We start from the raw sequence: 14869 nt of genomic DNA, 5'->3' as shown, positions 1-14869 counted from the left end.
GTGTGTGTGTGTGTGTGTGTGTGTGTGTGTGTGTGTGTGTGTGTGACAGGTCTCCTAAGTCTTGGGAATTCTGAGGTGAATAAAACCTGTTGCTGCCCTTGAAGGGACAGCTGTTACAAATTTTAAATTTTATGTATATCAGTGTCTTTGCTACATGTAGGTGTGTGTATCCATGTTGTACAATGCCTGCAGAGGAAGACATGGATTCCCTGGAATGGAGTTACAGGCAGTTGTTAGAAGCCATGTGGATGCTGGGATCCAAACCCAGGTCCTCTACAAGAGCAGCCGTTGCTCTTAACCACTGAGCCTTCTCTCCAACACATCTCTAACAAGACCACTGGTTTTGTAGGGTTATAGCACGTAAACTGATTGCTCAGTATGATAAATCTCTTCCAGACCATGTTACACAGCAGAGGGAAGGTGCTACCACCTCTGCTCAAGTCACTTCATAGAGGATATGCTTCTGGAAATATGAGGGTCACAAGTTGTGTCAAATTGTAAACATATATGTCACAAACTGGGGCTCTGGCTTCAAGACAGTCTCTTAAAGAGAGATTCTGTCATTGAGGCCTCTTGTTCTGGCTGTTACCACCCCTCTATCTATTCTTGGGCTTGCTCCTTACATACTCACCCTTCATTTCTGCTATGATAAACCACTGCTGTTTGTCCCCCAACCTTTTATTATGTCGGCCCTCTCTTGGATACCCACTGTTCTTGTCCCTGGCATTCTCTTATGGGGCTTCTGCTTTAGTGGTCCTAGGGAATTATAGGCTTTCTCTCCTTTACATGGTGTGCACATGCACACACACACACACACACACACACACACACATACACATACACACACACACACACGCTCTTACCAAACACATTGGACCCTGCATTGTATGCACACCTGGTGTTTTCTACTTGGATTTGTCTAATGGGGGAGGTGACTCTTTCCCATTCATTTTCATCTCCAGCAATGTCATTGGTAGTTGACATTAGAACCAACAGTTAATGCTGATAGAATCTGATTGGGATGACAAGGTGGGAACAAAGCTTTTGTGCTGTTGTATTTGGGTTGATCACTCATCTGTTACTTAGCAAACGTATTGGGTACAAACAATGTATTTGAGCCTATGTTAGATTCTGATCACAGAGGCAAACATGTCTATATTAGTGCCTTGAACACTCATTATGTACTTAGTGTTTACCAAGTCGTAGGTATAAAATGCCCCACTTTAAAAATTGAATATTTGCAATTTTCATACAATATATATTTGATGGTATTTAGATTACCTCTTAATCTGGACTTTTTTGACTTCTCTGTATTGCCCCACCCAATTTAATATATCATATATATATATATATATATATATATATATATACACACACACACACATACATAATAAGGTTTAGAGAGTCTAATTTGTGTCTCTAAATATCCTTCAGTGTGGCTCCATTCACTGGAGCCTGGTTAACCTACCAAGAGTCCCATGCTTGAAGGAGACTGTCTATACCCCTCCCAGAGCCATCTGTTGCCACAATTGCCTTAGGTGAGGTTGGAGCCTCTTACCTAATTCCTCATGTCTATGCTGGGATTTTTTTTTTTCTGGTTTGAGCTTGCATAGGACTTTTGCATGTTGTCACCATTGCTGTGAGTTCATATGAGTAACTAACCAGCTGTCTGGAAAACTCTGTTTCCTTGTGGCCCTCCACCACCTCTGGCTCTTACAGTCTTTCTGCCCCTTTTTCTTCTTCTTGCACCTTGGGAGGTAGCAGTTTGAAGTAGAGTCTTATTCAAGGATGAGCACTCTCTAGCCCTTTGCTCAAAATGCCCCATTTTAAAAAATACTTTAGTATAGGTGGAGACAGTTAAGACAGAGTATAGCATAAAAAGCCAACTGCCCACAGAAATGGTAAATAAGTGGCCAAAGAGTGAAGGTATAGAGATGACTAGAATTTTTTGAGAAGGCAAAACACTCCAGAAGTGGGTGACATGTAGAAGACAGACATCTTGTAAGTAGAAGACACTTCAGTGAAAGGCTGGGCGGCTGTTTAGGGAGGATGGGGAGCAGGGAGCTTATGTATGGTAAAGTAGCTGATAAGGTAGGAAAACAGGTGACATAGTTTCACGAATCTCTCCTTACACTACTAAGCAGTAGTATGGAAACCACTTCTGTCCTAGGTTGCCATTTGTCAAACATAAGAAGCTAAGATTTTGGGGGGGAGGGGATTAATATTTTCTTAGACTTTTATTCTTAGGTAAAAGGGACATTTGGGTTGATTTAGCCAGTGGGGAAATGTTTGACCACCTTGGAAGGGAATTTGTAGACTATTGATGATTTAAACCTTCTGGTTTGATATTTTCCTCTAAAGGAATCAGATCCATATGCATTCAATTAAATGGTAATGCATGGAGGGGGAGTTCCCTCAATTATCTCTGTGTAAACTATCGAAATTGAGCTTCATTGGGATTGATAGAATTACCTTTTTTTGTTTTTTAAATTTTTCATTAAGTTACCTAAGCAAAATTGATATGCTTAGGCTACTTCTCCACCATCAGAATTTTTATAATCCAGGAATAAGAATTAACATCATTATGATCTTAATCAAAATATACTCAGGCTGCTGACTCTAGTCATTTTACAGCTTCCCAAAGCAGAGGTGGTTTTGTATTAGTCTGCTCTGTGTGTGTGTATGTGTGTGTGTGTGTGTGTGTGTGTGTGTGTGTGTGTGTGTGTGTGTGTGTGTGTACCATTGGCAATTCAGGCTCATTTTATTCAATTTTCAGTTAACAAAAATGCAAAGTGCAGGTCATCTAAGTCAGTGTAGTCATCAACCAAATGTGCCATTGGTGAGCATTGTATATGTCTCAGGTCTGGCGAGGCTTGTTTCAGTTTCGCTCCCTCCCACCTGGCCTTCCAGTCACCCCCATTGCCTATGAGTCCCAAGAACTCAGTCATCTGACATTACCCTTAGCTCCCTAAAGACCTCTAGGAGGGTATTAGGTAGGCTGACCCTCGCTCCACACCGGATGCTCCACAATTGTTCCTTTTTTTTTTTTTTTTTTCTAAACTACCAAGCCCTGTGCAAGAAGAATAGACTCACTTGATTGTGCACTCTGAATTTTGAGTCTTTGAAATGAAATGGATTGGACTTTAGGAGAAGGTTCCTGCTCTGTGCTTCTGCTTTAGCAGTCCGGGCCTCATCTGAAACGTCCTGGCTCCTCGCATAGTCAATCACCATGCTGAGATCATGTTGTAAGCTAAAGTAAACTTTTTTTTTTAATTCTTAAAATTTTTATTATTGCAAAAGTCTGTTTTCAGTCCTTTGTGATTATCTTTACATTTGAAAGCAAATCCAAAAGATTGACCTATTTTTGAACATCCAGTTCTTATCAACATATCGAATTGAATGGTAAGAGCTTGATTTATAGGAGAATACTTTTACTACTAAACTGAAGAGACATCTTACAGATTAATATCAAATTAGTTCACACGGTAGTGAAGTTGTCATGCTGAAAGGAAAAAGGTGAATGCTTTAATAATTTCTTTCTTCAAACTTAAGAGATACCTGGTCTTTAACTGTAATTTTAACTGGTAATCAACAAAAATATATTTAAATTTCCAAGTGACGTCAAGCTTCCATTAGACTAATCTCCAAAAAGCTGCTAAAAATATTTTTGAAAATACAAACAAAATAAAAACCACTTTTTGAAAATATCTTTAGTTTAGCCAGGAGTAGTGGTGCACGCCTTTAATCCCAGCACTTGGGAAGCAGAGGCAGGCGGATCTCTGTGAGTTCAAGGCCAAGGCCAGCCTGGTCTACATAGTGAGTTCCAGGACAGCTGGGGCTATAGGGAGACCCTGTCTCAAAAAGACCAAAAAAGAAAAAAAAAAAACAAAAAACAAAAAACCAACCAAACAAAAATATCTTTAGTTTAATTAAAAAAAAAGAAGTAGTTGTTTTAACCTCAAGTGGGCATTTCTCTTTGAGACAGACTCTCAGTGTATCCCAGGCTGACCTTGAACTTGCTATGTAGCCAAAGATAATCTTCAGTGGTTATACCTAAATTCTTAAATGAGTTTATATTCTTGTGGGAACAGCACTATACTCATCCTAATCATTGTGGGGGTCTTGCTTTGTTTTGTGGAGGGAGTGTGATGTTAATTGGTTATGCTTTTCTTAACCTCACTGGAAAATATTATGATACTTCATACATTTTAAATTAAAAAAGAAACTTGACTATGACATTCTGTGGTATCCTTTGGCTTATTGGAAATATGATGTGGTGTCTAAAAGCACATGTGTTGAAATCACATGTTGCACATTGCAAAAGCTTCTTAGCCCTCAACAATTAAACTTATTTCAGCATCTAGATTGGTTTCTAGTTTTTATGACAACCCAGTTTTCCTCCAACATGTCAAACAAATTTACCAGGAACCTTGACTTTGCCTCCCAAAGACCATTTTAAAAGACTCTTCAGTTGTTCAAAATGGAACATGGCCATAAAGAATTTATCTGACTCTGTGTGTTCTGTACAGGGCAGGGGTGGCCCACGAAGTGGCTCAGTGCACTGCCTGCCCTCTGGTGTGTCTCATGAAGAAGCTTGTGCCCTTATGTGCTCTCATGTCTAAGTGACAGGAGCTCTCTTTATACCGTCCTCTGGGACTGGGGCTGCCTACATGTCATCTCCCTTCTGATAACCCCCCATCACAGATCATAGAAAGACCTCCCATTCGTGTGGGACTTAGAAGTTCGCCAGTCTCATTTACATACTAGATTCCATCAAATCTTTTTAACAAGGATGTAGGAAGGGATTTTTTTTTTTTAAAAAAATCCTTCTCAACACAGTTGAGAACTTTGTCTTTTTTAAATCTATAAAAATTGTGTGGGGGGGGGCTGTGCATGTGTGCATGCCTCGAGCATATGTAGAGGCCAAAGGACAGCTTTCAGGAGTTGGTTCTCTCCTTCCACTTTGTTGATGCAGGGTCTCTCCTGTTTCTGCTGCTGCACTATGTATTCCAAGCTGGCTGACCCACAAATTTCAGGGCGATTCCTGTTTCCACCTCCCCTCTCATTGTAGGAATGCCAGGATTATAGATATATACCACCATACCCAGATTTTTTTTTTTAACATGGGTCCCATCCGGCCTGTGTTTCTAGTACTTTTACATGCTAAGCCATCTTCCCAACCCCAAGAACTAAGTATTAAAGAAAATAATAACTCTACAGGGACACGTTGCTATTATGTGGCAGAGGCAGGACTAGAATGATGATTAATCCATTCTTTCCCCATTGGAACAATGGTTTCTGAAGCATCAGCAGCAACTAGGAATTTGATGGAAATGCAGATTCTTGGGTCCTCCTGTAATGAATCAGACCTACTGAATCAGACACTCGGGGTGGAGTCCTGTTTTTTTCCTAGACCTTCGGGGAGTTCTAACACAAACTGAAGTGTGAAATCTGCCATACTAGGTAATGGTTTATGGCAAGAGTGGCCACTATGGGGACACAAACTACTGAAAGAAATTACTTTGGGTTTCTTATGGCACTTTTATAGGATGTGTGTGTGTGTGTGTGTGTGTATTCACATGCATGTATATACACATACACTGGTAGAAAGTTTATGTTGTGCTCTGTGAATAAAGCAAGGATGTCAGTTATGGTTCCTGCTCTCCTGAAATTTATATTGTGGCCAGGGAGAGAGACTCCAATCACCTATTAAATTTGGTAGTGGGAGATCAGAGAAGGGTTCTTTGAGTCTCTGGATTTAGTTAGCATTTCCTAAATGCTCCAGCATCTTCTGCTCCCAGGCCTTTATATGTGTTGCCTTTTAAACTGCAAAGTTTACTTCTTTCTATGCCTGTTGACTGCCTTTACTTTGACACCTTGGCTTAACTATCTCTTCGTCAGGCTCTTGATGTCATGCACAGGTTCTAAAAGCAGATTCTTACATAGAAGAGTGGCTCAGGTGATCTCATTGTAGCAACAGGGAGGCGAACCCTCCAAACTAAGGGAGGGGCTGCTGTTAAACTGGAGGGGGAGAGGGAGGCGAAGCAGGAGGAAATAGTGAACATGAGAGTTCCCTGAAGTGGAGTAATTGGGTGTGGTTCCAGAGGCTGGACTCCAGTTCTCTTGTGGTTGAGAATCACTGCAAGATTTTGAGTATGGGAGAGTACGTGCTTCTCCCAAGATGAGAATATGGAAATGGGAGCACTGGGTGTAAGGCTGTAGCCTGGGGGAATGGTAATATGGGGAGGCTTGAGGTGGTAGTTGGGGGTGGGGGGACTTGCATAGAAAAAATATAAGTATATGCTGTCCAGAGCAGAAATTCACATAAGCCACAGAGGTAGTTTTACATTTTCTAGTTATCTGATTTTTAAAAAGTAGAAAGAAGGCTAGGAATGTAGCTCAGTAGCAGATTGCTTGTTTAGTGTGAACAAAGTCCCGGGCTCCAACCCCAGCATTTCCATAAAGAAAAAAAAGGAAAAATAAGAAAGTAAAGAAACAGGTAAAATTAATCCTAGCACTACATTTTACCTAAACCAACATGTGCAAAATGTGATCCCTTCAACATAAAATCAATATAAAAAACGTACTAATTTGGCATATTTTTAATTCTTTTGACTAAGTCTTCAAAAATGTAGTGTCTGTTACACTTATTGGCATATCTCAACTTATGTTAAATTTTCAATGGCAAAAGTTAAATATGGTCCTACAAAGAGTACAAAAATATTTTTATATTGCTTCAGTTTTTTAAAATTTTAATTAAAATTATAGGTTCAGTTCGGTAGTCACCTTTGCAGTATTTCATGTACTCACAACCACATGTGACCTGTGCCCACTGTATTGGACAGCACAGAGGCTGAGAGTAAGTCAAAATTTCTCTCTTCTTGTCCATATTCTGAAATAGTGCCTGCACCTCTTTGAGCATGTGGTTTAAATTGCATACAATAACTTTTGAACAGCTGTCTTAAAGTGTATACTTAGGCTGTGAAGAATTAATCTAACCTAAGCCAGTCATTGCTTTAAAGTTGTTTGAAGAATAAAATTTAAAAAATGAATGAATACTAATCTGCCTTGGAAAGTGGCAAGTGTTTTGTATAAATGTAGTAGCTCAGGTCCTAGCACCTGGGAGACCTTGGGCAAGTGAGTAATGGATGACTAGAAAGTCAACATGGAATGTAGATTAGTGAGTGAGTACATACTTTATGGCAAACGTAGATTAGTGAGTGAGTACGTACTTAATGGCGTAGCTATTGTGGATGCTTTTGAAATTCTGGGAAGTACAGTCTTTGCTTTATTTTCCATCATTCAGCTAAGCCTTTTTGGAGAAAAAGAGAAAATTTAAGATACACCTGGAACCATAAACTTGAACAGTTTTCCCGAGTCGGTACTTTTTAGCTGCAGCACCTACAGCCTGAACAAGTGTTTGCTGGTTGCCCTGTTGCCAGTGTTAGGAAAGCTCAGTGGCATTTTCCCTCATGATAGTTGTTCCCTGCATGGTTTACATTCTTTAATGCTGCTGAGTGGGATGTGGAGGCAATTTACAGGTCTTCGCTGGTGGTCTTTGGGTATCCTTGAAGGAAATATGAATCCATTATAAGTATTATCCTCTCCATTTTCTGATCTGGGAAACTTCCACGTTCTTAATCCAAGTCCCAAAAGGACTAGGACCTTAACATACCTGGATGTCTAGTAATCACTTTCTCTTTAGGTAAAATTAGTTTTTACAGAAACCTAAGCATGTCAAAGTCCTCATCTTTTAAGACATTAGAAAATTGAAGCTTTGCAGATCAGGAAGTGGACATAGAGCATATATGCAAGTGTTCATTTCCAACGCTCTTTAAACCTTGAGTGCATGATTCTGCTTTGGGTTCATATTTCATGCTACCATCTGTATCTTAAAGGTGAACCTGCAGCCTGGTGCATCTGCTGTATCTGTGGTGCTCTCTCTAATCCGGCTTCAGAGAGAATCTTCATTAATGAGCCTCATAAGATGACGCACTTGGCTTCCCAGGGGGCACATTGCTCAGGAGCCTGAGGTCCTGAAGGTTGTCAGGATTGTCTTTCTTTAGGCTCTGAGAGATGTGGACGATTTGGAGATGAACTTTGATGGTGAAGGAATACTGAATTCATTGTGGTGGAGCACATTTAAGTCTGCTTCCAAGGACAGTGTCGGATTTAAACAACCAAGCATGAATTTTTCTTCTTAAGCTGCCCTGCTCCTATGTCTTTGTTGCAAATCAAGATGTGGTTTCTTGTTTTGTTTTGTTTTGTTTTGTTTTTGTTTAGCATATTCAACAAGGGTGCGGCAGTTGGCATCATACAAAGCAAAATAGATGCTTGTCTGAAGTTGAATCTAGTAGAGGAAGGGGACACGAGTACATACAAACAACATGTCATCTCATTTCAAAATGATAGAGGGACGCACACAGTCTGTGCTTTATTTTTGTGTTTTGAGACAAGATCTCCTTCTATGTCCCAGACTGGCTTTGTACTCTGGATCCTCCTGATTTGACCTCCCACATGCTAAGACTAGAGTGTGTGCCACTGTGTCAGCCTTTATCTGCTTTTTTTCAGTGGTTGGTGAGGGTAGGTCTATGTTGAGGCAGAGAGTGAATGAAGGATGATATGAGGGAGCAAGAAGGCTTCAGGCAGAGGGCGTAACAGGTGCCAAGGCCTTGAGGTGGGTGTGGGGAAACAGGGCAGTGAGGTAGTGACTTCCAGAGGGGAGCTTGGTAGATGAGATGAGAAGGGAAGTCAGGAGTCCTGTCACGTTGGCTGCAAGCTGAGGTCTCTGTAGGCGGGGCTTTTATTCTGAGAGTGATATTTCATCTCAACCTTTTTTGAATAGGGAATATTTTTGGCAGCCTGCTGCAGTCTGTCGCCACCTTTTACAGAAAAAAAAGGTTTGTGCATGTGTGTGTGTGTGTGCATGTATACATGGTCTATGTGTGTGTACAGGCTCATGTGTGTACGTGTGTATGCACCCATGTAGAGGTCAGGCCATAGCTCTTGGCTTTTTAGGTGGGTGCTAGGGATATAAACTCAGGCCTTCATGCTTATAAAGCAAGCGCTTTACCACCAAACCATCTCCCCAGCCCTCAGAATAATGTTTATAAATGCAAAAAATAAAACCCAATGGAATGTCAAGGAAACCAATTCTATGGATATATAATATGTTAAAGTCCCCTGAAAGGGATGCATGCTGTGATTTGCATTTTCATAGGATTCTCTGACTGCCATAGGGTGAATAAACTGTGGGGGCCAAGAATGGAAGCAGGAGACCAGTAGGATGGGGCTGGAGCAAAGCTGCTTCCATTTACCCTCCAGGACCCAGGCCTCAGAAGCAGGACTGTGCGGCTCAGTCTTTTTGAGTGTAAGAGGAATGTGTAACTTCTATTTATATTTAATTTACAGTCTTTTTGAGCACGAAGAGAATAATGTATGGCTTCTATTTAATTTGCCCTCATTCTTTGTAATTGCTCTATTGAATATATGTTTTACAATATCCTAATATACTAGGACTTTAGTACATTTATATAATTCATGAATAAATCTACATATATCGGAGATACGTGCTCAGAAAGTATTTATGATAGTACTGTTTGATCAATCCATGTGATGATGACAATTTAGGGAGAGTGACCCTGGAAGGAGCAGAGGAAATGCCAGGCTGGTTTAGAGCACACTCCATTTCAGATCCATTTTGTAGGAGCATGTGAATTCTTGCCATAATTCAACCTTGCTAAATGTCAGTTGTGTTTCTCAGGCACCCTTACCTCTCCCTAAGAGCCCTCATCTGGCTGTAAATCACCTCTGAGTTGGCATGTACTCCTCAGGGAAACAAGTTTCCTGAGGTGATTGCCGGAGAGGCAAAGTGGGTCTCAATTTTCACCCTCAAATTGGAGGGGGGTGTTTCTAAAGACTGTTCTCCTTCCTACACCAGGAACTGGGTGCGTAGCTGGGTGTGCAGGCTTGTCTTCCTGTGTGTGATGTGTAGGCTTCCATTCATTCTGTGATCCCTTTGGGACTCCAGTTATAATGCTTTATATCTGTATTCTCTGCCTACCTCTCCTGGACATTTTTGCTCACTCTTGAGGTGCAGCAGGCTGAATGGTATTGCCATTCTTGGTAACACACAGCACCGATGGTGTGCTTCCAATTTTATACCCAGGAGGATTATCTGGGGAGGGAGAAGGAGGGAAGGAAGGGTGAAGAAGAAGATTAAAGTCCAGGAAGAACAGTTTGCAGTAAACTTACTCCAGTTACAACTGAACTGCCACCCCCTCTTCCCTCCTCTTTCTCTTCCTTCTCCTGCTTCCCTCTCTTTCCTCCTCCTCCTTCCTCTTCCCTTATCTCTCCTCTTGCCTTCTTCTTCCCCTCCCCTTTTCTCCTTCCTGTTCCTTTTCTCCTTTCTCCTTCCTCTTCCTTTTCCTTCTCTTTCTCCTCTCTTCCTTCCTTCCTCTTTCCTCTCATCTTCCCTCATACCCCCTTCCTGTCCCATCTTTTTTCTCCCCTTCTCTCTCTTTTTCTCTCTCAACGACAACAACAAAAAACCCCTCTCTTTTATAAAGAAATTCCTTTATAAAGAAAGAAAGCTAAGCCTTTTGTGATGTGGGGAAAATGTCCTTTGGGTAGACTAATTAGGATGAAAACTAATTAATGCCTTGTAGGTAGAGGTGGGTCCACCCCTCAGATCAAGCAGGGTATTGGGGTCTAGGGAGAAGCCATCTTGGCCATGCTGAAAATGGTGACATGAATTTCACAGACGTGCCTCACTAGTAGAGACTGGCACTTGGAAGGTGTGGTAGCCTAAAGCCCTGCTCCTTCCTAAATGGCAAGGTGAGTTCCCAACTCCCTGTGTCTTTCCTACTTCTGATCACTGACCCCTACCTGGTGCTGGTACTGCTCCTTAATTTGTCTGAGTTATTTTTCAGTTATACATTTCTCATTATGGGATACTTGCAAAAATGGTATCTTGAAGGTAAACTGTTTAGACATGGGGAAAAAACAAACAAACAGCCTAATGAGTTCCTGCAATGTATTTTGGCTAAGATATTAGAGCACAAAGGGGCCTGTGCTCTGTGCTGTTCTGAATAGCACTTGACCCAGTAGAATACTGTGCTGGGAGAAAAGACCCTAGCCACGTCAAGCCCCCTGCAACCTCACTGTACCCTCTAGCAAAAGAGTCATAGACATCAGGCCTCCGAACTCACTTCCACATAGCATAGGTAATGTGTGCTGGGAATGAACTAAGCATCTGTAGTGTCTTCGGGAAAATAAAGTACCTCAATGTTGTATGTCAAAACCAGTTACAATAATTTGACAAAAGAAAAGCAAATACCTTGAAATGAGGAAAACAAAGGCCTAGAGGCGCCCACTTCAGCCTCCTTTCTTGTCTCTGCTCTTCCTGAGCTCTTCGTGGTACAGTTGCCTGTGCTGGAACCATCAGCTCCAGTGTGAAGCTGATTTGGGGGAATGGATGTTGGCTTGTTGCTGTAGGGTTTCATGGGGTTTCCTAGGCTCCTTATTGCATTTTGGCTGCATTTGATCCCCAGGATGCTAGGGAACTCCAGTTTTTCTTACATTTGAAGGTCTTTGGGAATTGAAGGCATTTTGAATTTCTGAACACTTATGTGCCTCTTTATTTATTTATTTTAGTACCAGATCTCCATATGATAAAAGAACCTTGTAGGTGATCCGTGGTATTAAGTAAATGATGCCCACTAATCTCTCAGAGAGGTCACTAGAACCTTCTGTTTCTCTTTCAGTAGCCCTCTTATTCAGAACATATCTGAACAGCATTCAAGGTCATTCCCCATCCACAAACAGAAGATATTTAAAACTTAAAACAACTCCCTGTTTCTCAATATTTAAGCTGACCATGTGACTCTAGCCCTGGTTGCCTGGGGCCATGTGCCCTGGATGTTTTTTAGCAATATCTGGTTAGGCCTTTCTCCCTAGCAGCTTTTACAAACACAGGGATTGGGGAAGGAATTGAGGTACATTGACCAGCCACTAAATGCCTGGCCCAAGAAACCTGTCTTATGCCCTACAGCTTATTTTTTCAAAATTATAGGTTTACTAATAAGTCCACTCCCATTTAACAGATAAAGACATGGAGGTCTGGGATCTGTAATGAATTCAGCAAGGTCACTTCACATGTGTGCTGACTCTCAAGTTTAGGGGCACCTCTACTCTTCAGCACCCTGCAGCAAATACATCCTTTTCTAAAAAAAAAATTTCTCGTTTATTATTTTTACATGTATGAGTGTATTGGCTGCACGTATGGGAGTGTACCCATGTTGTGCAATGCCCGTAGAGGTCAGAAGAGTGTGTCAGATCCCCTGGAACTGGAGTTACAGATAGTTTTTAGCTGCTATGTGGGTGCTGGGAATTGAACCCTGGTCCTCTGCAAGAGCAGCCGGTGCTCTTAACCACTGACCCAACTCTCCAGCCCTCTTTTAAGAGCCAAAGGTGAGCTTAATACTGATCAGTGTTTCATTCTCCTACCTCTGGTTTCAGAAAATGAATGGCTTTCCTCCTGGGCTTCTTCATGTGCTCTGGGTTTTCTTTAAAAGAAATGCCTGCATGTCTCATCCCTCTGTGGTTCTTGCAGAGCAGTGGCTCACTAGGGCACCAATTTAATGAATAAAAATATCAAGCAAGTTTGGTTTGATTCCAGGTGATACAAATAGAGAATTGTGAATGCTTTGTGTCAAGTTTAAAGGGAAGAGAAAGGTGGGAAGAAAAAGTAGGTCAAGTGCAGTAACTGGGTAATATCTTAAGGGCTGTGTAGTGAAGATCTAGCTGTTGAAAATGGTTTTAAAAAACAAAACAGGCACATTCATAGTACTTTAGCAATTCTCTATCTTGAAATTATGAGTTATGTACTTTATTACTTACTGTGCATGTGCGTGTGTGTGCATGTGTATGGGGAGGCAGGAGGTTGACATTGGCTTTGTCCTCTCTTTACGTTTTTTGAAACAGGGTCTTTCACTGAACCTGGAGCTCACCTATTTGTCTAGGGCTGGCTGGCTGACCAGGGAGCTCCAGGGATCTGCCTGTCTCCAGTTCTCCAATGCTGAGACTACAGGTGTGGACAGCCACACACAGCTTTTCACAGAGAAAATATATAGCTGAGGATGAAACTCAGGTCCTCATGTGTATGTATCAAGCAAGCACTTTATTCACAAAGACATCTCCTCTGTCCTCGAGTTATACACTTTATAATATTTACCCATGAAATATGAATCTCCACTGTGCCAGCTACTGTTCTAATTAATATGTAATTTGTACCCATATTGAGTTATTCTTTTCAAACATTTTAAGGTGTATATAATTAGTATTTGTAAGAAAATAGGGACACAGAGAGAGCTTTGTTAACTTGCCCAAGGTTAGATAGTTGTCCAAGGTTACCCAGCCTTGCCCAAGGCCAGACATAGGGGCTCAGGTAGACGCTAAGCCCAGGAAGGTTAGCTTTGGACCCTGAACCATTGTGCTTACCTGCCTTTCAATGGCAAGGGCTCTGTTTCATTATTCCATCAGCCTTTAAACATTATTTTTCCATTTAATTAAGACTGGGCCACTATATAGTTGGAAGGGTAAATATTTGTCCTGTTTGGTGACAGATGTGATGGCTTTAAAAAAAAAAAAAACAAAAACGGGTCCAAGGCAAAGTCATGTACTTTCTCTTCCACATTCCTCCATCTGTATTTATTCTGTGAAAAGGTCACTTGAGCACAAGTGCTTGAATTTCATGCTTCTAAGCAGTGTCCCTGTGGCTAAAACTTCCTCTACAAATTGACTTCTAAAATATTTTGTAATAATGTATATTGCTGTCCAGTACGAACACTCTAGAAAAGCCACTGAGTCACAGGCCTCCTCTCTAGCACTTCTAGGTTTCTTCATGAATAACAGGAATCAGCAAGTCATTTTAACCTCTTTCTCAATTGATACCTCTTGTCTGTCCATCTACTTAACATTTACTGGAAGGAACCCTGGCTCTGGGAGGCTGAGCTGTTTGTCTTGTCACTTAGCTACCTGGCTATGGCTTGTGGTAGAAGGGAAGGGGAGAGAAGGGACTAAAAAGACTGAAATGGTAAATTACTGTAGGCTCTTGAGAAAAATAGAATTAGAAGCATTTGTGGTTTGGACGAAAATAGCACATTTCCTTTGTGCTTGGACTGTGGGGGTCAGAGTGCTCTGGGGGATAGAAAATAAATAAAAATTGATCCCTCACCAGTTGAAGGAAATGCTCTGACTCTGGGAACTGAAATGATAGCCCCAAATTCAAGGATCTTGTGAAGCCATGTTTGAAGGTTAATAAAGGAAAGAAAAAAGAAAGCACACAGGAGGCTTTTTCAAAAGTGATATTCTGTGTTAGGAGATCTGTCCTGCCTAGAATTATCTGAGTAGAGCTTTTCCAAGACTAACTGCCAGGCAGCAGAACCTGAGCTAGTATAAGATTCTTCATTGCTGACCATGGTCCTTCATGTCTTCTGCAGGTGAGAAGCCTTACAAGTGCTCATGGGAAGGATGCGAGTGGCGTTTTGCACGGAGCGATGAGCTCACAAGGCACTACAGGAAACACACAGGTGCAAAGCCCTTTAAATGCAACCACTGCGACAGGTAAGGGGACTTAGAAACTACTGGATTAGGGAGGGAGATAGCGCAGTAGGTTGGAGGGTGGTATACATGCATGATCTTGGATTTGTCACAAGTCTCTCACACACGCTCCTGGAAATACTTTTACTTCTTTACTGAGTATAAACCAATGAGAGGTGCATCCTCTTACGTGGTGTAAATTCATGGTTCAGTCACGCAGACATTTACTGAACAGCAGCTTTGGCTTAGTGCTGGCGACTGGTTATTA

The 14869-nt window shown here is 41.4% G+C and overlaps 1 protein-coding gene across 5 annotated transcripts in view; it reads left to right on the top strand.

The window, feature by feature from the left end:
- The window catches only part of Klf7 (Kruppel like factor 7), a 90691-nt gene that overhangs the window by 67171 nt on the left and 8651 nt on the right, over positions 1 to 14869 (top strand). For all 5 annotated transcript variants that reach the window (XM_008846187.2, XM_008846186.2, XM_017801392.2 and 2 more), the window contains one exon: positions 14502 to 14625. In XM_008846187.2, coding sequence (XP_008844409.1) covers positions 14502 to 14625 — 124 coding nt within the window. The remainder of the gene's footprint in view (positions 1 to 14501; positions 14626 to 14869) is intronic.

This window comes from Nannospalax galili, unplaced genomic scaffold, assembly GCF_000622305.1.
Source record: "Nannospalax galili isolate Female #2095 unplaced genomic scaffold, S.galili_v1.0 scaffold281, whole genome shotgun sequence".
NCBI classification, from domain to species: domain Eukaryota; kingdom Metazoa; phylum Chordata; class Mammalia; order Rodentia; family Spalacidae; genus Nannospalax; species Nannospalax galili.
This window is presented reverse-complemented; position numbering and strand designations above follow the sequence as displayed.